The sequence below is a fragment of the Sceloporus occidentalis genome, unplaced genomic scaffold, assembly GCF_023333645.1.
Source record: "Sceloporus occidentalis isolate IW3139 unplaced genomic scaffold, rSceOcc1.0.p SCAF_3, whole genome shotgun sequence".
NCBI classification, from domain to species: domain Eukaryota; kingdom Metazoa; phylum Chordata; class Lepidosauria; order Squamata; family Phrynosomatidae; genus Sceloporus; species Sceloporus occidentalis.
The window spans coordinates 46,449,832-46,474,801 of record NW_028316983.1 but is presented as its reverse complement, the minus strand read 5'-3'; the positions used below and the strand labels follow the sequence as shown (position 1 = coordinate 46,474,801).

The window sequence follows — 24,970 nt, the reverse complement described above, 5'->3', positions numbered from 1 at the left end:
AAGTAAATAATGTCTTACAATGTGAATATATAACTTTTTAAAAATGACTGTGAAAGTCTTTTGGTAGTATTTTCCCCCTCAGTGATAATAACATTCACATAATTTACCATAAGCCAAATGAATGTCTATCACTCCATCAATATCTTCTAAAGCAATGGTTCCCAAACTTGGGTATCAAAGTCTTATTATTCACTCTGTGTGTGTGTGTGTGTTTGGGTTTTGTTCATAGTGGAGTTAAGTATACAAACCATGTTGTCAGTGAGTTTCTGGTTCTGCATTGACAGGGAACTGCATTTACCACCTGAGATAAAAACAGGGCACCTCTGTCCCACTGACCTATCACAATGCCTTTTAATGGAACAGAATTGGTATGCCTCATCCTTCATTTCCCCACAATCAGTTCATTGTCAAGAGGAACACACCTTTTTAAAAATTACATCTTCTATGCATAACATAAAACTTCCCAAGTAATAAATTAATAAACCTTTCACAGCAGGACAGGATCAGAATGGAGAATACAGGGGCTATACAGACCACCCCAAAGGGGCAGTCTGCAGCCGCTCCTTTACTGGATGGATCAGGGCCACGGCAACCTCATGCTGTGGCCCCGATTCAGCAGATCCTTTTTGCACCCTCTAAGTGGCGCCATACCCATGGCGGGACAGCTTTATGATGCCCCTTCAGTGCTGCATCATGTGGATGCAGCACCGGAGGAGCATCATGATGCTGCATGCTGTGCAGACTGATGCGCGCCAAAATGGCACCCTGGAGCAGGGTTAGGGCATCCAGCATGCGGACACTGCACCCTAACTGTCTGTATAGGGACTACAATTAAGAAATCAGAAGAAGACTAGGACAGCTATGAAAGAAATGGACAAGATAATACAGTGGTAAAGACATAATTCTGAACACTAAAGTGAGGATCGTCCAAGCCATTGAGAGCTGGACAGTGAAAAAAGCCAATAGGAAGAAAATAAACTCATTTGAGATGTGGTACTAGAGAAAAGCACTGGGAATCCCATGGATGTCCAAGAAGACAAATAAATGGGTTCTAGAGCAGATCAGGCCTGAACTTTCTCTGGAAGCCAAGATGACTAAAGTAAGGCTGTTGTACTCTGGCCACATCATAAGAAAAAATGAATTATTACAAAAAATATTAGGAAAGGTGAAAGACAGTAGAAAGAGAAAGACCACACATTAGATTATTAGACTCAGTCAGAGAGACCACAGGCCTGAGCCTGCAGTACCGGAACAGAAAAGCAGAGAACAGAGGGTCTTGGAGATGTCTCATCCACAGGGTTGCTATTAGTCAAAGTCAAATTGAAGGTAGTTACTAACAACAACAGCAGGAGAGAGATATAAATCCAACAGTGAACTCAGAGAGAAAGAAATTATTCAGTAATAACATCACTCCATTGAGATGTGCTCTGGGAGGAGACACTATGCTGATGATGTGATTAGCGTAGTCTACAAATGGGAACCAAATATTGCAGAATCCAGATTCTGTTTTTATGTGTCATCATGTATGATTAAAAAAAGAGGAACCAATCTTATGGAACATTAGACTTACCTCACTCTCTTCTTCATTGTGCAGTGGTTGGGCATAAGCACTAGGCTTGCGGATGAGAGGGTCAACCACCATTAGAAAGACCATATAGAGCAGGAGGGCTCCAATGACTGAGAGGTAAATTATGATGATGAACTGCATGATGAAAGAAGCAAAAGGTGATCCATCATTTCCAGCAGAATCACCACCACATAAAAACTATGTGAGTGTGTGGTGTTGTGATTTGTGTTAATCTGAAACTTAAGAGATCCAGGTTCTAGTCCTTATGAATCCCTGAAATTGATGTAGTGATCATGGACTCTCTTATCCTGATCTATGCCATAGGGATGTTGTGAGGGAAAAGTGCTTAAACTTGTTTCAAAATGTTCAACTGAAATTTTACATTATTGAAATGCTAGAAACTTGGGAAGTGAAGGAAAATTTCATTTGGGGCAGAATTGTTATTTTGGAAGGGTAATGCCCTCATTTTGCTCCTCTCTCTATAGCTACAATCCTGCACTTCTCTCTAGCTCAGAGTAAAGTTGTTCTCAGAAAAACTTTTAGAATCACTTAGGCAAGCTGGATAGGGAATTCTGGGAATAACAGTTCAAAAAGTAAATTTGTCATGATAGGTTAGCTACAACTATGTGAGAAACATGAAACTAGACCCTCTGATATGCAAAATAGTCTGTTTGTACTGTTTCTGTCATGGACTTGTCTTGCACGTTGATGGGTACAAAATATAGGGGTGGGTTTATCTGGTACCTTGATTGTAGTGGTGCTTCGCTCTTCATACTTGCACTCACACAGCAGGCAGTATGCCTCAACATCATGACCTGGCACTGGCATAGGTTCCACCACATGAAGGCAGTTGCTGCAATGGAAAGAAGCAAGTATAAATAGTGGACATGACCAAAGAACATCTATACTATATATTATATGGTTGCCTTCTTCAACTGGATGACTTTGAGATATGTTAGATTAAAAACATTATCATCCCCAGCCAGCATCACCATATTGGCTCGATATGATGAGAGTTCTGGTCTAACATATAGAGAAGGTACTCAGATGGGGGAAATTGGTATAAGGTATCTACTCCAGAGGATGTGGAGCATATTGTATAATGTTCAGCTGGACCCACTGACTGCAACCATCAATCATACATGGTCTTAATAAGCCAAGCCTATTAAGAAAGAAATAAGATGAGCCCTTTTTCCCATTCAGACACCCCCTTTTCGACATCCTTCACAAGCTTCAGAAAGTAGACCTGGAAGTGACACCTCTGATGAAAACCCCTTTGGAAGAACCCTAATATAAATCCAAGAAATCACTACCAACAGCTCTGGTGGCAACAATCAGGAAAACTCTAGGACCCCATGCTTTTTTAGACCAATATGGAAGAGTCAAACGTTTCCTAGAGTCAAAACAAACTCTTAACCAAGGTTTGGAGCTGATTTAATGTTTCACATGAAAGATGGGATTATGGCTAGAAATTCCTGGGTTTAACTGCTGTGTGCCACAAATGACAGGAGGGGAGAAAAAAATGAGATGTGCAAAAGGCTCAAATATATTTTAGTTTATTAAGCTAAGACTTTACCATCTAAGCTTGACCATGCAGAGCTTACAAAGTACCTGGATAATATATTTTATTTTTAAAAGCTTTATTTGTTTATTTATTTTGCCAATTACATTGGCAAACATACTTTTTAAAAAAATGATGAAAGATTGCAAAATAAAGAAACAAGGCAAAGCAATAGAAATATAAACATGAATACTGTTTTTTTTCAATTTTCCTAACTATATATTAGCAATATAATAGAGCTTGTCCATACACCTCAATTTTTTGTCATGTGGGGAAGAGAGGATATCTGTATCAGCTGCATGTGCAGCAAGAGAAATGAGATATTTGATTAATGTAAAAACCAAATTCAAGAATGGCATTGGCTAAAATTCTTACACAGAGTGTTTGATTGATCCAGTAGTTGCATATGGGGCAGATTAGACCATTTATGAAGAACTGATGATTACATCCTAAATCATTTACTGCCAAAGCACATTAGAAGAACACTCTCCTATGTATGCCCCCTCCCAACAATGGAATGTAACTGCAGATATTCCACAAAATACTAAATGGAAATAGACACTTGGCCATCTCTTGAGAAAAGCTATGTACAGAAGGCACACAAAATGAACAAATACATCATAAAAGAACATTTTAAAATGGAAGCCCCCCAGTCCAGAAACCATCTAGTCGTGTATTCCACTGACTATGCCCTCCCTACATTTCTCTCTGGCATTTTATAACTGGCTGAGGAAGATTGTGGTCTTAGTTAAGGATTGCTCTGAAGCACAGGCACAATGCTGAGCCATTTTTAAAATTAGAAGGGATAGAAGACAGTATCTCTAACAAGTACTTTACAGCTGGATCAGAATTACAGTGAGGTTTTCCTTTTTATTAGACCTTAGTATAGCTTACTAATGGATTGCTTACTTTCTGTCCAATGCTGATGTTTATTAATATGAAAAACAAAATGTTTTTATGTCTCCTGCAAAGTTACTGTAGAGATCTGCTGGCGCAGTGGTAAAATGCCTCTACTGCAGCCACTTACTCACAAACTGTAAGGTTGTGAGTTCAAGACTAGCCAAGGGCTCAGGCTCGACTCAGGCCTGCATTCTTCTGAGGTCACTAAAATGAGTACCCAGCTTGTTGGAGGAAATTAGCTTACAATTGTAAACTTCTTAGAGACTGCTTAGGCAGTATGAAGAAGTATATAAATGAAGCTGCTATAATATATACTCAGTCTCAACACATAAATGACAAAGTTCATTTTGTCTGCTATTTTTGTGATATTTTACATGATGACATTGGCATTTCAGTGGTTTTAAGTTCTTTCCCCCAACAAGCCATAATTTCACCTCCAGAATCAGGAGGGTAGAGCCAAAATGCCTGGCTTTCTAGAATGGTGTAGATACAAACATGGTTCCAAGAAAGGTTGCAATATGGAACTAGGGTTGCAGAAGAGATGGGAAATTTCTGGCCCTCCAGGTGCTGTTGTACTACAACTCTCATTATCCCTTATCCTGCTTCAAGAACTTAGTGGAAGTTTGAGTTCAACAACATCTGGAGGGCCACAGATTTTTCATTTATGGTTTATGGTTTGCAAAAGTGCTTGCTGTGAGCTTAAAGGTTGTAAAACGACAGACAGTCAACTCACCAGTCTTTCTGAGACACATTCTTTTTGTAAATCTGCCCACTGATATTCCTGTATGGGGGGCAGACACACTTGCAGCGGATGTCCTCAAAGGCCTAGAGAAAAAAAAATAGAATACAAATGGAATAAAGACAATTCAGTAAATTGTTGTTCCCATCACCATCAATTGGATCAATTAGCACACTTTCTCCCCTTTTAATTGCTCTTTATATAATAATGTTAACCAATCTAATAGCCAGCTAGGAGGTATTTCCAATCAAGGAAAATTATGGCAAAATGATGCTCTTTGCTGTTATCCAGAATACCAAATAGTGCATAAGCAAGAAAAAAATGTATCTTACCACTTGATCCTCTATACATATCAGCTCAGAAATGAGTGCCATTGAACTCTCAGTGTGGCTTACTCCCAAGTAAGTGTACAGCCTTACTTATACATAGGCAGTAATCTAGCTAACATATAAAATGGGCAAGGCAACATCTCATGTTACATTGATTAACATAGGTGTAAGCTTTCAAATGGCAGGGCACCTTTATAGCAGAGAGAATAGCTCCTTTATAATCCACCATATACCTATCAACTCCTAACTTTAAATAGCAAAGGCACAATCCACCTGAAAAGGTGAAGCATGCTTTTGTCCCATATTTAAATAAAGGTGCTGAGCTACTGAAGACCATTCAAAAGCATTAACTTTGTCTGGTCACAAAGCCAGCAGACATGTCACTAAGGAGGTGCGGGCCACACTGGGTGACACCCTACTTTTCAAATGTCTGCCTTTAGGCAGAAATGGGCTATGGTGCTCGCCTGCTTCCCTTTAAAACTCTGGAACTCAGAGGAAGAGAAGACATTGTGGGTGGAGAAAGGAGAAGCCTCAGGGCTTATTTTTTAAATTATTCATTTAAAATTTTCTTTAAAAAACATCACATTTTATTAAACTTTCACTTTACCCACATGAAACTATGCAACTGTAAATACATTTGGACCATGTATATGATAATGACATGGCAGGGAGTTGGACTGGATGGCCCTTGTGGTCTCTTCCAACTAGGATTTTATTATTCTATGATATTGTAATTAAAATGTATAGTTTTGTTTTGCTAGTTGTTTGTATCACAACTATTGACATTGAATTCAGTGATATAAAGGAATTATGATTATAAGTAACATCAGTACAAAAACATTACTAAGGATTCTGTACGGTGTATGGGAGGAGGTCAATATGAGGTGACACCATGAGTTACTGCACTGGGTTATGGCAACCCTAGTAACACTACTGAGAGACAGTTTTCTTTCTCATGTGTACTGAACTGGTTTGCAAGCAGTGGTAAACCATGGTGTAGCAGAGGGCTAGGCAAAATGCAGCCCTGGGATGTCATGTAGTCCCCAATGGTGTTTCTATAACCCTCAACTGCTCCTCCAAGGGAAATGGCTAGAAGCAGCAGCTCATCTTTTAAAAAGGGTAAAGGCCTCTCCCCTGCATGCACACACTTTTCAAATCCACAAGTGGATTTCCAGCCATTTCTGATTTTGGTTTTGGTTCACTGTGCAGCTCCTGGAGTGTTGCAGGCACAGAAAACTGGCCCCTGGTGACACTGAAGTAGTTCATTCATCATTTTGCATGTTCCATTTTCTTCTTACATGGCCTGGTGGAGTTTAGGCTTCAGATTTTTTTTTAAACAATCCTATCTCATTACATTGTGTGAAATGGAGCTCCCAGTTTAAACCAGGGGTAGCTAGTCACTGAAGCTGCTCCAAATTCAACCCATTACGACCACATGTACTGATGCAAAAGTGATCTGGTACCATCTTTCTATCCACATCTTGCTCCATGCTGTGCCTTCCCCTTCTCCACAGGTTGCTGCCTCCACCACTGTTGTCCCAGCCAAGCACCTCTTCAGATCCCCATTGTTGACAAGTCGCTTGCCCTGGTGTCAGATCGATCAACTCCATACTCATTGCTGATGCCAGGCAAGTGACACATTGACAGCACTGTGTGTGTGTGCTTGCAACAGTGGTGGTAGCACAGGACCTAAGCAGAAATGAACTTTTTTTTGGCAAAAAAATGGCTGGGCTTAGAGCAGGTCGCAAGTACTTATCAGACCTTATTTCTTCTCACCTTCCCACCAGGGCCCTCCGTTCTGGTAGTCAAGGTCTGCTGTCCCAGCCCAGGATTTCCTCTGCCCCATCTTGGATTCGCCCCTTTTCACTCGCTGCCCCTCACTCCTGGAACCTTCTTCCCCCACAAGCAAGAGCCATCTCTTCTTTAACCAGCTTCAAAACGGAGCTGAAGACCATCTTGTTCAGAGAAGCGTTCCCAGGCATTGCATAATTGTCACTTGCTTTTTGTTGTTCTTTTGTTGTCTGTTTTATTGAATCATTTCCTGTATTGCTATGTATTTTATATGTATTATCCTACTAGAGAGGCCCCTTCCCCACCACCTTTCCCTTCTCCTTTTGTGTCGTGTCTTTTTAGATTTTAAGCCTGAGGGCAGGGAACCGTCCAATTAAAAAGATTGTATGTACAGCACTGTGTAAATTTACAGCACTTTATAAATAAAGGTTAATAATAATAATAATAAGTAGCATTGATGCTTTAAAAAAACTGTGACAGTTGCCACTACCCTGAATCCAGTCCAATCCAAATGACCACACATCTGAAACTCTAGATAGTCCAGTTAAATCAGGAACAACCTTCAACTTTATTAAATCTGGTTTAAAGCCTCAAAGCAGTGGTTTCACTGTGGAAAGAGTTGTATGTCTTGTGACCAGACTGGGGTGGCTACATGGTAGGTTCAGAGTTTTGGCGAGTGTAGATAAGCCTGTGGTTTAATGTAGGAGAGGGACTTGCAAGACTGGATTTTGCTCAGGCTCACTCCAACACCTGCAAATTGTGCTCACTCAAGGTTTAGCACTGAGTATATTTTCTCCTTCCACTCCCTTTTCTTCCTTCCTCACCTTGCTGGATTCAGATGGTGGTAACAGGACACACCAAACAATGGCTGCAAGGGACAAGAATTTCATGGTTTTTCAGATGCACTGCACGAACATCACAAAAGTCTGGAAGAAAGGAAAAAAATGAATCAACAAATGCTTTGTAGAATTTGATTCAGCATTCTTAAATATAAGTGACTCTGTAATATGAACCTCTGTTTCCTCATAGCAGCAAAATATTCTTTACTTCATGGTAATGGTTTACTAAGCCAGGGTGGTACAGTGATTTGAGCCATGGAAACACACTGGGTAACCCTGGTTGAGTCACTCTTTCTTAGCCTCAAAGGAAAACAAAGGCAAATCCACTCTGAACAAATCTTGCCAAGAAAACCCCATGACAGGTTCACCTTAGGGTTGCCATAAATTAGAAATGACTTGAATTCACACAAAAACAATATGGCTTACCATAGAGATCTCTCCATGTTTTAGCTTCATCGACCCAAGTATTTACAGAAAACTATAGAGCCAAAATCAAACACTACAAATCATCCAGTGGACATATTAAGAGAGTGTGTTGGATGCTTCAGCCAGGACTAGGAATCATCCCCTTTCCTATTCCACTGACAAAGGTTGTTCTGTCAACAAGGATGTATGTAAATGTATCGTTAATTATCCTGAGAGAAGGGGAGAGGGAGTTGAACCTGTACTAACTTTATTAAATAATAACAACAGGGACGTAGCCAGGATTTTGGGAAGGGGGGGTCCAGACTAAGTGCCACCATTTTGAGAGGCTAAGAGCCCCCCAAGACACAAAAAGGGGGTCGAGCGTTTACATTAGAATGGCACCACTTGAACTTCTGTTACGGCTCCGTGCTGCTATGGAATCTTGGGATTTGTAGTTTTGAGGAGCTGTTTGGCCATCTCTGTCAGGTGCAGCAACAAACTACAAGTCCCAGCATTCCACAATATGGAGCCAAGGCAGCTAAAGTGGCATCAAACTGGATTATTTTTTTCAGTGCAGATGCAAACTGAGTCCTTCCTCTGAAGGCGTTTACATCAGATAAATTCAGCTCGATAAAGCAAAGCGCAGCTGTTCAAGCAATGAGCAGCAGCCACTCTGTTCATGCTCAGAAGCACTGTGTTCATGCTTTGAGACACTGCATTCCAACTTCTGAGCTGAGCTAAGAACCCAGGCTGCAGCCACACAACATTTCATTCCCACTTCCAAGAGGGATTTTTAATTCCAACACACACACACACACACACTACATACACACATGCACACAATTTTTAATTCCAAGACTCGTCTGTCTGTCTGTCTATCTATCTATCTATCTATCTATCTATCTATCTATCTATCTATCTATCTATCATCTGTCTGTCTGTCTGTCTGTCTGTCTATCAGCTATCTATCTGTCATAATTTTAAATTCCAAGACATTATACCTTCCTTTCTTTTTATAAAAAACAAACCCCTTTAAGAGAATTCTATTTTGGGAGAAAGGCAGGATATAAAATCAATAAATACAAAATTATTGTGCAATAGTCCATCAGTGCATGGCTTGCATTATAAGACTTTATAACTTTAAAACGTTATACATTTAAAAACAATTAAAATCACAGTAGGCTCAGAGTGCTATAGAATCATGGAATCATAGAGTTGGAAAAGACCCCAAGGGCCATCCAGTCCAACCCCATTCTGCCATGCAGGAAATCTCATCAAAGCATCCCCAAACAAATTATGTAATGGGGGTGTCCATCTACATTGTAGAAAGATATACTATAGATTAATGCTATGGAAAATCACCACCTTGAGTCTGTATATTGGGAAAAAGGCGGGATATAAGAAAATAACAACAACAACAACAACAACAAGAACAATATCTGGGTATTGTAGTTTTGTGAGATATTTAGCCTTCTTTGTCAGAGAGCTGTGGTGCCACAACATACTACAAATCCCAGGATTTTCCATAGCATTAAAGTGGTGTTGAACTGGATTATTTCTGCAGTGTGCAGCCTTATTAGACTGCAGTTCCCAGCAGTCTGTGGTGCTGCTGGATGATGGGGCCTGCCATAGGACTCCACAGCCCCAATTCATCCTCTGGCAGAATTTGGGGGAAACTCCTTTAAAAAGGCAAAAATAAGGAAAATAAAAACTCCTTGCAAAGTAAAACTCAGAGGTCTGCCAATGGACTTTGCTTTCAAGGCAGGAGGGCAGAGAGGCCCAGACCTTTAGATTGATTCCTTAGGTTAATTAATTAATTCTAGAATCCTAGAGTTGGAAGAGACCCCAAGAATGGCCATCCAGTCCAACCCCATTCTGCCATGCAGGAACTCTCAATCAAAGCATCCCCATTGATATGCTGAAAAGGGGCCAGCTAAGTGTATTTTATTTTATTTTATTTTTCTTTTAAAAATGAGAAAAAACAAGGCTGGAAGGACATACTCTAACTCCCAGAATTCCATAGCCAAGAGCCACAAAAGAGTTAAATCGCTGCCAAACCTGGTTATTTCTTGAGTGTGGATGCAGCCTGATGCAGCCTCCTGACCCTCCCTCCCTCTCCTCCAGGGCTTTTTGGCTCCTCCCCCTCAGGCCCCTCAAAAGGTTTAGGGGCGGCACTTGTGCTCCTCCTGGCTTTGCCAGGGCCGGGAGGAGAGGAAAGGTGCTTGCTGGAGCGCGCGTGTGCATGAGCGCAGCCCCAAACAAACGCCAGTTTTAAAATGACTCCCTTCCAAAATGTATTTCAGCTACACTTTTGGACATAGGTACGGCGAAGAATATTCTTAGCATTTCTTTCTGCTGGACAATATTTCTCAGTCAAGCATCCTCTTTAACCCACTTTACTCATTTGCCATTAGAGCAAGGGGGCTTTAGACAGTAAAGGTTTCCTGCATGCCACTACCCTATACATGCTGTCTCTAGAACTTTCCGCATTTGCTAAGTCACTCATTCTGGGGATGTATCTAAGCAACCACACCATCTGACCAGAGAACCTTCAAGGTGTGTTTGCATTGCAAGCACCTAAAAAATTAAAAGATCTAAAAGCCAGTGTGGTGTAGTGGTTTGAACATTGGACTATGACTCTGGAGAGCTGGGTTCGAATTCTGGCTTAGCCATGGAAACCTACTGGGTGATCTTAGGCAAGACACACTCTCTCAGCCTCAGGGGGTGGCAATGGCAAACCACATCTGAAGAAACTTGCCAAGAAAATGCATGATAGGTTTGCCTTAGGATCACTACAAGTTGGAAATGACTTGAAGGTACACAACAACAGACTCCTCCCTCTCCTCCTTTCTCTCTCTCTCTCTCCCTCTACCTTCAAGATAGTGAGTGCAGGCTCTGCTGAGCTGCTCTTCTTCTTGAAAATTTCCTGTAGTTAGGCATTATTTAGGCACTGCTTGTATATATGTTTGCATGTACCTTTAAATGTAATCAGTCAGGTGTGTAGCTATGAAACTTTCAGACTGCCTGTTTGTCTTACTTTGCTCAAACTACTCTTTGAGAGACCCAAGGGATTCAACACTTCCACTTGTGAACTCTACTAAAGGAGGCTGAATCTAATTGAACCAGTCTTCATTTTTTTCCAGAAAAGGGGCTATCCCCCCTCCAGGAATCTCCCTCTAATCCAGTGCTTCTCAATTATTTTCTGTCATGCCCCCCTAGGAAGAAGAAAACATTTCACGCCCCCCGCGCGACTGTAAATAGTATCATTTGTCTATAAAAATGTTATAAGTACACCTCTGCATAACAGAGCCTCGCGCCCCCCTTTACGGAGCCTTGCGCCCCCCCCCGGGGGGCCCGCCCCACTATTTGAGAAAGGCTGCTCTAATCCAACACTTTCAAAACACCCTGCAGGCTGCAAACAACTGTCCCAGGTGTCTCTTAGTACAGTATCTTCATTGAATGCATTGGGGCATATATACAACAAACAATAAAGTAAATGGATACAGAAGAGAAGAATGCCAGTTTTCTAATAGGAAACCACAGTTTTACCAGGTAGTGGAAACTATCCAGTTTAACTAATAGACAATTATTATTGTATAATTCAGTTGAGAGCCAGCATGGTGTAGTGGTTTAAGCACTGGACTATGCCAAGATCAGGGTTCAAATCCATGCTTGGCTATGAAAACCCACTGGATGACCTTGGCACTCTCAGACTCAGAGAAAAACAAAGGCAAAACCTGCTCTGAACAAAGCTAAAAGACTATGATGTCTCCTTTATTCAAGGCCATCTGCTGCCTCATTTACCACCAATAACGTTTATACTATAGCAGTGATGAATATTAAGTTTGCGTACAAAATGAAGTCTTGAGGAGGACTGGCATTGCAGGTCATTCCAGGTAAGAATGCATGAGCTGTTATTATAGTGCACCTAGGGGTCGTTCCCACTTGACTTTTACATCGAGATTAAATACACCGATTTCGATAAATCTGGTGTAAAATACCACGCTATTTACCCCGCGTTCCGATTCATTTTTTTTCTTCGTTCCCATTTATCCATTTGTTCCGATTTTAATGTTCCGGATCGTTCCCATTTAAGAAATAGATCGATGTATATAGAAGTCGAAGTAGCATATAAACCAGTTCTGTGGCTGTCAATCAAATGACGTAGTATTAACCCGGAGTAACATAACCCGGTGTATGTTTGATCTTCGTTCCCATTTATCCGACCGTTATCAATTCCTCTTTTGTTTGGCGCCTTTTTTTTAATGGACCAATAAGGCGGCGCTTAAGCTGTGAAACGTCATGAGCGCTTCTGCCTTTAAAAGCCCCCCCCCCCCGCAGCAGTTCTCCTACCTCTTGTGCTACTCCTTCCTTTAATGCCTACAGCCATGGATCCTCGAGGCGACCTTCAACATATTTTTGCTGTGATTAGCATGCTGATACATAACTTGATGGAGCAATGCACAATAGTGATGTGTCTGTTTGACAATGGTGAGCATGACGCAGAAATGAGTGCATATCTGGAAGATCTTAATGGCATGCTTCGTTTCTACTCGCAAGATTCCCAGTTGAGCATGCAGCCGATGTCTAGAAGGTGGTGGATATACCCCAAAACTGATGTTCACTGGAACGTTTATGCCTGAACTGTCTGGTCTGATGCGATGTGGAAACGACATTTCAGAATGCCTCGCGCGATTTTTAATATGCTTGTGAAGGAGCTGCCTCCTCATCTTACCCGGAGAGACAAAAGGCTGCGTAAGGCAGTCCCTGTGGAAAAGCAAATAGCCATGGCCATCATGTACCTGGCCCATAAAGGCTCGTATGCTACAGTTGCTACTTTTTTTGGAGTTGGCAAGTCAATTGCGTACAAGGCGATTATTCAAGTGTTCCTTTGCATGGAGATGGTTCTACTCCGTAGAGCTGTCTACCTTGGAGACTACAGACAGGTTGGTTACCTTTATTGCATTTTTCGGAGTATGCAATATATATTGATGAATAATTAAGTATTTTCTGTAGTTTATCAAATTCCACTATTGTTAAGTTTACATTAATGTTGACAAAGTGAATACTATATATGGAATTCTTTCAATTAATTTTATTAGCTTGCAATATTGCACTATTTCACTACTATTACAATCATGGTAATATATATGTATATATACACACATTTATCTGGATCTATTGCACAATATTTTCGTTGACTGGACAAATTGTACTCTGCTTATAATTGCATGAATGATCCAAATGTTAAATGTACTGCTCTTGTATGTATGTATGTATACATATACACACACACACAAACTCTTTTTGGACGTTGCGGGTAAAAGTGGAAGCCAGTCCATGGTCCCGCGTTATATATTGTATAAATAATATATATTATAATATAAATAGATAGATAGATAGATGTGTGAAAAAAACCCTTGTGGGGGACTTGGCGGGGTCGCTTCAGCCATAGGGAGTTGTGAGGAATGGGTGAGAGAGAGAGAGAGAGAGAATTGGAGGGACAGAGGAGGGAAAGAAGCCCTCCTGCCTGCCTCCAAAGCAGTCTTTGGAGAGAAAAGAGCTAGGGGTCCATGTGGGGGGCCGGAGGAAGACAAGCTTGTTTGAGAGAGAATAAAAGCGGGAGGACAAGTGTTGGGTTTTGTTGCTGCTGGTGCCAAAGCAGCCTTCTTCACATTTGGCTTTGGGGCCCCTTGCAGGGAATATATCTAATAATATATCTAGGAATCTATCCATGTATTTATCTATTTTGTAATTGTTTAACGATCATTGACACAATATTTTCTAATGTTTCAAACCTAGGTAATGGCTGGTTTTGAGGAGCTAGGATTTCCACAGGTAGTTGGAGCAATAGATGGCTGCCACATTTCAATAATTGCACCTGCTCATGAGGGAACGCAGTACATCAATCAGAAACAACAGCACTCCATGATTCTGCAGGCGACATGTGACCATAAAGGAAAATTTTTAGATTTATATACGGGGTTCTCTGGAGCTAATCACGACACGTTCGTGCTTAAAGACTCCCCCATTTTCCACGCACTTAAGGCTGGAATTTATGTACCCGGGTGTCCGACTGTGACAATTGCGGAAAAACAAGTTGGCCCAATTCTGCTGGGAGACGGTGGTTACCCGATTAAACCTTTTTTGCTTATCCCTTTCCAGGCGGGACATAACAGAAGGGAGGGGGTGTACAACAGAAGGCTGTCAAAAGCGCGTTGTGTAGTGGAGAGGAGCTTTGGGAGATTGAAATCAAGATTTCGCGCCCTCCAGTGTGGGCTCGATCTCTCTGTGGAAAACATCCCGTCAGCAATTCTTGCAGGTTGCATTCTGCACAACATTATCGAAACCAATGGAGAGGTTCTAAATGGAAGGAACACCTCTCCAAAAACATTTATCATTGACCCATGACGTTACCTCAGTGATGATGATGAGAAGAAATTGGGGGAGGAGATAAGGGATGCCTTTGTGGCATATTTTAATTCCTAAATTTTTCACGACCTGATAATTTTTTTATAATTAGGTGACTATAAAATGATACCATGACTTCAAAAGTAGTATTCATTTATGTATGCATCCAGAATATGTTTTAATAAAATGTTTCTCAAACAGCAGAAGTATCGTTTTTCTATATATCAGATAAATTGATTTATCATTACTTTTAAATTTTTGATTTACCTTTCATTGTTAATCAAAACTTTACAATACAACTGCTACTTTACCTGTGGCTATAGGCTGCATCAACACAGCAGAGAAATAATCAAGTTTGGCACCACTTTAAATGCCATGCCTCCTTGCCATGGAATTCTGGAAACTGTAGTTTTAGAAATGCTACTTTACCTGTGGCTATAGGTTGCATCAACACAGCAGAGAAATAATCAAGTTTGGCACCACTTTAAATGACATGCTTCCTTGCCATGGAATTCTGGAAACTGTAGTTTTGTGAGTGAAACATTCCTTTCAACAAGCTCTGGTGCTACAACAAACTACAAATCCCAGTAATCCATAGGATGGATCCATGGCACTGATCTCGAAAGTGTGAATTTCATTTATCAGTGACTGGTTCTTTCTGGTACATAGCTTCAAACAGTGATTTTTACATAACTGCTACTTTTCCAGCAAGCTATCTTTCAAGGATGCTAGGATCTATGCTAGGATCAGCCTCTTACATTGCACAGGCGGCAGTTTTAAAAACGAACTTCCCCTATCTTGAAAGACCATCTCTGAACAATTTCATTACTGGCGCTCTTGTGATTTGAGCGCTTTTTGTTTTCATTTGGCGCCATCTCTAACTCTTATGGATGTGTGTATATGCATGCAAACATATATACATAGGTGAGGTTTGCAAAACAACCCCATCTCCTATGGATGACCTTCCTAGCAACATTGTTTGTAACATTGTCATTAACCTGTGTAAAGGAGTACTTATATACATAGGTGGGGTTCCCCTAAACAACTATTAAGTTCCCTATTGATGATATAAACATCCAGCTCTTAGGTATGCAGTGTATGGGAAAATTTTTTTAGTCCCTAAAGAACTGTCATGGAGGCATCCCAACCAACTCATTTCCCAAGATTTCCCTAGATATCTACTGCCTGGAAAAGCCCTTTTCAGGAAATGCAGACATGTATACAAAGATGGCTTCAAACTTCTGTCTGTTGTACCAGGGCTGGAAATCATGCAGCCCACCAGGAGTTGTTGAGCCTTAGCTAGCACAGTCAGTGGTGAGAAATACTAGGAGTTGCAGCCCAATATCAGGAACAACTTGAAGGCACACAACAACATGCATATTAAAATAATAATAATAACAATAGAGGCCTGTATAGCCCCCAGCACTTTACAGATGAAAACTGAGACATGTGTGGCCAACCAACATCAGAGTGTGGTCAAGATGGCAAATGTTATTAATAAGGAAGGACACACAAGCTAGAATAGGCTGTAACACTTTGCTTCTGCCTCAGCCTGTTGGGAAGGGCAAGACTCTGCCCCATCCTCTCCTTTTCTTCTTGTTGTCTGAACTGAGTGCAAACTACTTTTTCACTTTGAATTCAGTCTGTAGCAACTGAAGTGAGCTCAGGACCAAGTAGGAAAGTGGGAGAAGAGGAAATTGGGACACTTTAAGAGCAGCTTTAAAAATGGGACAACAGAGGAGTAATTGGACTGTCCCTGCCAAATCAAGACATTTGGAGGATATGAGTCCTGCTGAATGTTCCCATAGCCTAAGAGGCTGCACTGGTGCACTAGACAGGGTCTTTGTTGTTGTTGTAGTAGTACCTGGGGGGTGTTCCCACTTGGCAGATAAAATGGATTATATTGGTGTGATTCTGATTATGTTCCGGGAATAATTCGAATTTTTTCCATCGTTTCCATTACGAAAAGGGGCAAATTACCTTGATTCATTCGTTTTCGTTCCCATTTATTTTAAATCACTTTATTTTAAAGTGGATTAATTTGCTCCCCTTTCCCATTTGTGTTTGCAAGCTGTCAATCAAACACCTAGGCTTCAGACGTCACAAGTCCTGGGTTTTTTTGGGGGGGGGTGGGGCAGCCAATGAAAATCAGCTGCATCCGAGGCTCTTCTGTTGTGTCTCCCCAGACTAGAAGGAGCCTCTATTCGTCCTAAGCCCCTTGCTCTTCTGTGTCTGCCCATATTAACTGCCATAACTCACTGCTAGGGAATCCTGGGAATGGTAGTTTATTATGGCACCAGCACTCTCTGGCAGAGGAGGATAAATGTCTCACAAACACAACAGTGCCCATAATTCCTTAGTACTGAGCCAAGGCAGATTAAAGGGTCTCAAACTGTATTATTTCTACAGTGGGTTTTGAACTACAGATGAGGTTTTTTTTCATAAATTAAAAAAGTTGTTACTTTATAATTTACTTTAGAAATACACACACACACACACACAAATATAAAACCTACTGTTTCAGTGGAGAGAGACTCTGCATCCAAAGCCCAGAGTTGGAATACACACACACACACACACACACACACACACACACACAACCTACTGTTTCAGTGGAGAGAGACTCTGCATTCAAAGCCCAGGCTTGGCAAATTGGATCAAGGGGGAAAGGCAGCTGGCTTCAGTGGGGAGAGACTCTTTGGGGAAAAGAGAAGAGAAGGCTTGATCCCCCCCCCTCCCCCGCCGCTCAGATCCCTGGGTGTCCAGGCTCTCCTGTGTCTTCCCATAGTTCTTCTGGGAAAGAGAGAAGTAGCCTCCATTCCTCCAAATCCCTTTGCCTGCCCCATTGCTCCTTGGGCTGTCTGAGGGGCGATCAAGCAGGCGTGTCCTGCAAAGCTAGGGTTGCCATAAGCCGGCTGGGGGCGGGACAATCCCGGGTTTTGACCACTAGGGGGTGTCCCTGCACGGTTTCCTCCTTGTCCCGGGTGGATGAGGTTGCCTTTGCTGGCCCTTGCAGAGCTGCGCGCAGGGCTAATGAGGAGGACTTCCTCCTTCTGAGGCTGGGTTCTCCAGGCCTCAGCCTGTGAGGGCTGGCAGGAGGCGGGGCTGTTCCAGCCCCAGTCTGCCCCCATTGGCCAGCCAGACTCAGGAGGAGGAGTTCCTCCTCTGTTGGGCTGGGCTGCAGCCAGAGGGGAAAGGAAAGGGCCATTTCCTTTGCCCTTTTTTGGTGCCAGGGAGGAGGAGGAGGAGGAGGAGGATGAAGAGGAAGACAAGGAGAAGGAGAAGGAGGAAGTACTGTATGTGTTTTTTAAACTGTATTTTTAAAGTGCATTTTAAGCTGTATTTTTTAAACTGTATTTTAAAGTGCATTTTAAAGCTGTATTTTTAAAGTGCATTTTAAGCTGTATTTTTAAAGTGCATTTTAAGCTGTATTTTTTAAACTGTATTTTAAAGTGCATTTTAAGCTGTATTTTTAAAGTGCATTTTAAGCTGTATTTTTAAAGTGCATTTTAAGCTGTATTTTTTAAACTGTATTTTAAAGTGCATTTTAAGCTGTATTTTTAAAGTGCATTTTAAGCTGTATTTTTAAACTGTATTTTTAAAGTGCATTTTAAGCTGTATTTTTAAACTGTATTTTTAAAGTGCATTTTAAGCTGTATTTTTTAAACTGTATTTTAAAGTGCATTTTAAAGCTGTATTTTTAAAGTGCATTTTTAAGGTGTATTTTTAAACTGTATTTTTAAAGTGCATTTTTAAGCTGTATTTTTAAACTGTATTTTTAAAGTGCATTTTAAAGTGTCTTTTCTGTGTATTTTTGATGCTTTTAATGCTAACAATTGTCCCTTGCTTCGACAATGATAGTGTGGTGATGATGTGATTTGAGTCAGCTTCTGAAGTTGAGAGAGTGTCACCTTCCAAAGTGTGGTTTTGGTGTATTTTTTGTGCTTTTAATGCTAACAAGTCTCCCTTGTTGTGACAATGATGGTGATGATGATGATGATGGTGATATTGATATCAGCAAGCCTCTCAGGCATGGCCAATGTTAGCTGCTCTGATTTTTACAAACTCATGTGCAGTGAAAAAAAATCAAAGTCCCTTGACTAAGTACACACTTCTGAGAAGTAGAGTTGGTGCAAGAAACCTGAAACGGCAAATCCACTTCTTGTGAAACCACCTTGACATGTTCAATATGCATAGCCATGTTAAACCATGCTAAGTGTTAAACTCAAGGGGTTTGATTATGGAATAAGCCTCTGAACTATGCAAGAGGCCATGTTAAGTAAAGCCACGGGAAGTGCCCAAATGTGCTGTTGTGTGTGTTTTGGAATGGAGGGGGGTGGTTTGGGCAGAAAAGGAAGTCCATTTCTGCCATCTGAGTAGGAATAATGCCCAAATGTCCTCCATTTTGATCATGCCTAAGAAACATGCATTTATATTAACATTTTTAAAAAGCATCAATTTTTTCTGCATGTCCTCCATTTTTATAAAATGTGCCCTACATTTGAAAAGGTTGTCCTACATTTGCCCTACATTTGTCCCGGTTTGGAGGTCCTGACTTATGGCAACCCTATGCAAAGCCCATCTGCTGCTCAGGGGCTCAGGCAGAGGCAAAAAAAGAAAAAAAATTATAGTTTAAAATCATGTTCAATGGCTTTCTTCACACATCGGTCTATGAATGTGGAGCAGAGGGGAGGTTGCAATCCACCGGGGTAAAGGCTATGCGAATGGAAGAAAATGGTGCTGGCGATGCAGAAAGAGAACAAAGAGGATGACACCCCCAGGCCAGCCCCTTGAGCGCTGCTCCTCCCATCTCCAGGTTCCCGAATCAGACACTCTTGTCGTTCCCATTTGGATACCGTGAATCGGACCCTGGGAGCAAAAATAATCCGCTTTAAAACCTACTGTTTTTTTAAAGTGGTTTATAGCCATATAATCCTGATTATACAATAAAACCTGAATCAGATTTGAAACTGAATGGGAACGATTCCGGGGCAATGGGGATCAGATTCGGGGTTAAATGAGAATGATGCCACCTTAATTCACATCCTAATCCATGTTTTAGGCCAGTGGGAACGCCACCCTGGATTGTAAAACTACACCCCAAAGTAAATGACTCTGGCTCCATCCCAATCCAGCTTCTAGTGGCTGCCCAAGACTGTATTGTTCTGCATGGCCTTTGGTCATGAAAGGCTGGCTTTTGGCACTGTTCCAATCTGTTCTTGAAAACACGGTTGTTTGTTTTAATTTGTTTTTAAAGAATGTTTTAATCTGTTATGCATCACCTTGGAAACCAAGCAACTGAGGTGCAATAAATACACTACTTTTAACATAAATACATAAATAAATAAGATTTTAAAAAAGAACACAACTTCTGAAGAAGCACACAACTCTTTTCATCATGAATGCTTTGGGCCTGCATCTGATCAAGAGGCAGAAATTCTGCACAGCATCCAGACAATATTCTGATGTTAATATTCCCCATGGCAACTAATAATTGCTTCTTAGCAATTCTACAGATCTGTGATTCACTCATCCATTTCTCACTCATTACTTAAAACTTTGCAATGCTGCATGTGGTTCTCATTTTAATTTGAAAAAAACTTCTATAAGCAACCAGCTCAGACCTAATTTGGCAACTTGCAAAAATAAAATGGAAATGTTAAAAAAACAAAAACAGAAGTGGATGGCAGCTGTTAATAGGGGAGAAATCACTTCACAGGACCTGAAGGTACAAGCAAGCCAAAGCTAGAAACTTTACCACAGACTGTCTGGGAGAAGGCAATATCTGACTTTTTTAAAAAATTCTTTAGAAAAGAAGCCAGTGATGGAAATGGTGCAATCAGGAAATTCAGAGGAAGTACAGCGGAACTGTGGCATTTCACAAACCGTTTCACAGACCACTGCTCAAGCAGGAAAACCCCCCAGCACTGTGCCAGTCCTCATTGGAATGGCTGGTGACACTCAAAGCCAGAAAAGTCACTGTAAAACATGTCTTTGAAAAAATGACAAGAGGATTTGTGAATCTGGAAATATGAGTCCTAGCAACCTGTCTTGTCTCAAAACCACATTCAAGAAAGCTGCATACAGTTTTGGCCAGCTAATCAAAAGTGAACAATGGAGAATTGTCGAAGACACAAAGCAGGCAGCTGAAACAATGGAGATGTTGCCCTGGTGGCACAGTGGTTAAATGCCTGTACTGCAGCCATTCACTCGAAACCACAAGGTTGCGAGTTCAAGACCAGCAAAAGGGCCCAAGCTCGACTCAGGCTTGCATCCTTCCGAGGTCGCTAAAATGAGTACCCAGACTGTTGGGGGCAAATTAGCTTACTTGCTAATTAGCTTACTTGCTGTTCACCGCTATGATCTTTGGAATAGCGGTATATAAATAAAACAAATTATTATTATTATTATATTCTCTCAGGAGAAAAAAAATGAGGAATTCATTACATCTAAAGCTGAGATATTAAAGATAAAAGATACATGGCATTATGAACAAGACAAAAAAATAAGAAATTATTAAGAAATTATTCTATCCCTATCAAAGTACTGCATCTGAAGAAGTGAGCTGATATCCATGAAATCTCATGCTAAAATAATGATCAGTGTTAAAGGTGATCCTTTAACATTCCTTTTTTTGCGTCACTTCCCTTCTTCCATTTTAAAGTGGAGAAGGGTCATCTAGGGAGTTTAGAAAGCAAAATGAAGTCCTTTACACAATGGGCCAGTTTCTCCAGAGAAGGAAACCTCAAACCTTCCTTTTATGGTTTGTTACAGAACAAACTAACCAGAGATGAAGCTTCACCTGTGTCTGGAGGACACACACAATACGTTCTGGCTCATATTCTGATGACACACTGAGCAAACCACTCTGAGTGGGAGAAAGTATTCATCATGCACCCGTTTACTACTTGTAACTGAAAAGACAGGATTCTCATTGTCATCCAAACTGGCCAGTAAATCCATTCAAATATAATCCCAAGCAAGATTTTGATAAGTCCTGCCTTTCCAGGATCATGGTATGAAATGAAAGCATGAAGCAATGATTCTCAATATTTGATCCTTCCGATAGCAGGGGTGCAGACAGGCAGGAAAAACCAGCTTCAAGCAGCCTTTTCTGAAGCTGGATTGAGTCCTGCCGAACACACTGCTGCTAGCCCTGAAGCCAGCCCCAATGCAGATGAACCATCCACACCAGGCAGATAAAATGCAGCTTCGAGCTGCAGTGCTCACTCCGTTAAATTTTTTTCGCTTCCATTCTGTGCCTGCACATAATCGCAGAGACACAGGAAAGACCATGTTCCCACCCACATCCCTATGATCCTACATATTGTTGCAGTGACGCCATTCACATCAGTACCATGAGCTCAGTAACATCATGGATGCCATGTCAGCTGTGTGGCCTGCACTGGGACTAACCCTGCAATTTATAGGCAAAGCGGTCAGCACTACACTGCCCAACACAGAGAAATGCCAATGGTGCACAGAGTTAATGATGCACAGATGCACAAGAGCAAGGAGAAAATGGTGCTGAAATTTTAGGAGGAGTCCAGCTGGGAAGTGAAAGTCAAATTTATCACTTTCCATAGACGTAACATCTTGTAGGTGAACTTTCAGCTTTTATCCATACTGTGTATGCTCTTCCTCTCATTATATAGCCATACCTCTTAAAACACATCCCTGCGACAATTCATTCACACAGCTTAAGAAGCATCTTTCTGATTGGTGCATTCAGTCATACCTGCAAAGATGCTCATTTTCCAGAAGAAGCAGATAAAACCAGTTTCTTTTTAATCCCGCTTTCCTCTGTAAATCATGTTTTTTCTGGATTCAATCCCGTTTCAAGACATGTGTTGTCTAAATCCCCCGCCTCCAAGCAGGATTGAATCCATCTTATTTTGACTGTCTGTATCCCACCGTTGACTTCAATACCCCTAAATCACTGACTTTGGTCAACCTGGCTGGGAATTCTGGGAGTTTAAGCCCCCAGCCACTGAAGGACCAAAGACTGAGAAACACTGACTAGCATCAAATGCACATCTGTAATTCAGGCGCAATGGCAAACTGGTTTGAGACAAAGTAAGATATCATTCATTACAAACTGAACTCCCTTGTTTGGAATTTTTGCTGCAAAATCCAAAACTTTTTTCATGTATGTCTGAGATAGTGACACCTTTGGTTTTTGATGGCATACAAACTTTGTTTCATGCACAAAATTATTAAAAAATATTAAGTATAAAATTACCTTCAGGCTATGTGTATAAAGTGTATATGAAACAAATGAATTTCATGTTTAGATTGGGTCTCATCTGGAAGATACCTCATTACTTTTATGCAAATATTCCAAAAAACATCTGGTCCCAAGCATTTTAGGTAAGAGAAACTCAACCTATTCTAGGCATTTGCAAGAGGAGAAGGGAGGATGCAAATACACCATACAGGGGCATGGCACTGTGTGAAAAGATTCAGTGTGACACACTCTCAGGTAGAAGTCATTGCTACGGCATGCAAGGGGCTACTGATCCAAATGGCCTCAACAAGGAATTAGGTTAATTCACAGAGGGAGAGTGTTCAGCTGCCAGTAGCCATTCTTACCTATGATGGCTAAATCTAGGATTTATGGTAGTCTACCTAGGATTCTGAGGACAAATAAACAAAAGGAAACACAATGGTGCCTTATCTCCAAGATACCGAAATATTCCAAAATACTTCTGGTCCCAAGCATTTCGGATAAGAGAGGGTCAGCCTGTACATGGCAGGTGCAAGAGGAGAAAGGAAGATGCAAATACACCAAACGGGGCATGGCATTATGTAAAAAGATTCAGTGTGGCACACTCCCAAATAGAATTCATTGCTACGACGCAGGATGGGCTACGGATCCAAATGGCACCAAAAAGGAACGAGGTGATTTCATAGAGGGGTGTGTGTGCCAGGGGCCACTCTTACCTATGATGGCCAAATGGCTCCTCTGCATCTAGAGGCAGTCTACCTATGATGCTGGGGTTAAACAAACAAAAGGAAATGTATGACTACCCAATGGTGCCTTATCTCAAGATATCTCATTGCACATATCCACATACTCCAAAATACCTCTGCTCCCATTTTGGGTTGGAGACATTCAACCTGTACTGTGCAAGAGAAGGAAGGATGCAAATACACCATGATCCTGTTCAGTCCAGCAGTGTCAGCTCTGCCTGGATCCATTTTCTCTACTGTCGCAGAGGAGGAAAAGGCTCAGTTTTACAGAGATCTTGCTCCTCAGCATGAGAGGCAGCCTTCAGCCCCGAAACTCACCCGTTTGGGTCCCCAGATCAGGGACTGGGCTTCTTGCAGGAAAAGAGCCACAGCATAGCAGTGCCGGCTCCTCCGGCCAGAAGAAATCCAGGCTAATCCTCCCTGGGCTTTTCAGCTGACATCACTGCCCTAAACAGGGTTTGCCACCAATGGACTGCCTTTTTCTTGCAGACGGATTGAGGGATCGTGGAGGGTTTCCTAACCTTGGTTGAGCAAGAAAAATAAGGCACTAGGAGGGAAAAGGAGAGCTCTTGCAAACTAAACTCCAAAACACGCTGCAGAAACAATCCCCTTTGAGCCCTGGCCCAGTGCTAGGGGATCCTGGGAACTGTAGTTAATCGTGGCATCAGGGCTCTCAGAGCTGACAGAGGAGGCTCAATGGCTCACAAAACTACAGTTCCCAGGTTTCCCTAGCATTGAGCCAAGGCAGTTAAAGCGGTCTCAAACTGGATGGTTTCTGCAGTGTGAGTGCCAGCGTACTGGGCTACAGCTCTGGAGCAGAAAACTCCAATGGGTGACACTCTCTCAGCCTCAGAGGATGGCAAGGGCAAAGCCCCTCTGAAAAAACCTGGCCAAGAAAACCCTGCGATAGGGTTCGCCGTTAGCCAAAAATGACTGGACAGCAACTTGTAGAAACTGATCTCTGAAGGCAAGAGATGGGTGTCAGTGCATGAAGCAGAAGGTTTATGGAGCTTCCCTGGTAACTGCATCGGGGCAGGAAGAAGGAGCCAGGTGCAGCAGGGACACAATGGCTGAGGTTTCTTGAATGATCCCCTTCCCTTCTCTGGGGATGCTAGGATAGCCCTGAGCCAGGGCAGTTTAAGCGGCCTCCTCAAAATGGCTTCTTTCTGCAGGCCATCTCTCGAGCGCTGCACTGAAAGCGCTGAACTCAGAGGCTGCTGGGTTTCTCTGCACAAATCCCAAAGAAGCAGCTCAAGGGAAAAGAGCTGTGTCTGGACTCGAGATGTAATGCGGTTTGAGCCCGCGTTAAGGGCCATGGCAGAAGGCGGTGGAATTCTGGGAATGGCCGCTCTGGTGCCCCAACAAACGACCATTCCCAGAATTCCATCGCCTTCTGCCATGGCCCTAAACGCGGGCTCAAACCGCATGACATCTCCAGTGGGGATGCAGCTCTGG

The 24,970-nt window shown here is 41.8% G+C and overlaps 1 protein-coding gene across 2 annotated transcripts in view; it reads right to left on the bottom strand.

The window, feature by feature from the left end:
- The window catches only part of TMEM9 (transmembrane protein 9), a 29,829-nt gene extending 5,804 nt beyond the window's left edge, over positions 1 to 24,025 (bottom strand). The window contains exons 1-5 of one of the 2 annotated variants that reach the window (XM_089514332.1): positions 23,834 to 24,025; positions 7,712 to 7,813; positions 4,762 to 4,853; positions 2,312 to 2,420; positions 1,571 to 1,702 (exon numbers count right to left, since the gene is read on the bottom strand). In XM_089514332.1, the coding sequence (XP_089370458.1) occupies positions 1,571 to 1,702; positions 2,312 to 2,420; positions 4,762 to 4,853; positions 7,712 to 7,777 (399 nt within the window). In that variant the 5' untranslated portion in view covers positions 7,778 to 7,813; positions 23,834 to 24,025. Of the gene's footprint in view, positions 1 to 1,570; positions 1,703 to 2,311; positions 2,421 to 4,761; positions 4,854 to 7,711; positions 7,814 to 17,147; positions 17,246 to 23,833 lie in introns of those variants that run through there. The other variant, XM_089514333.1, reaches the window with a different exon arrangement.
- Between the last annotated feature and the right edge of the window lie 945 nt (positions 24,026 to 24,970).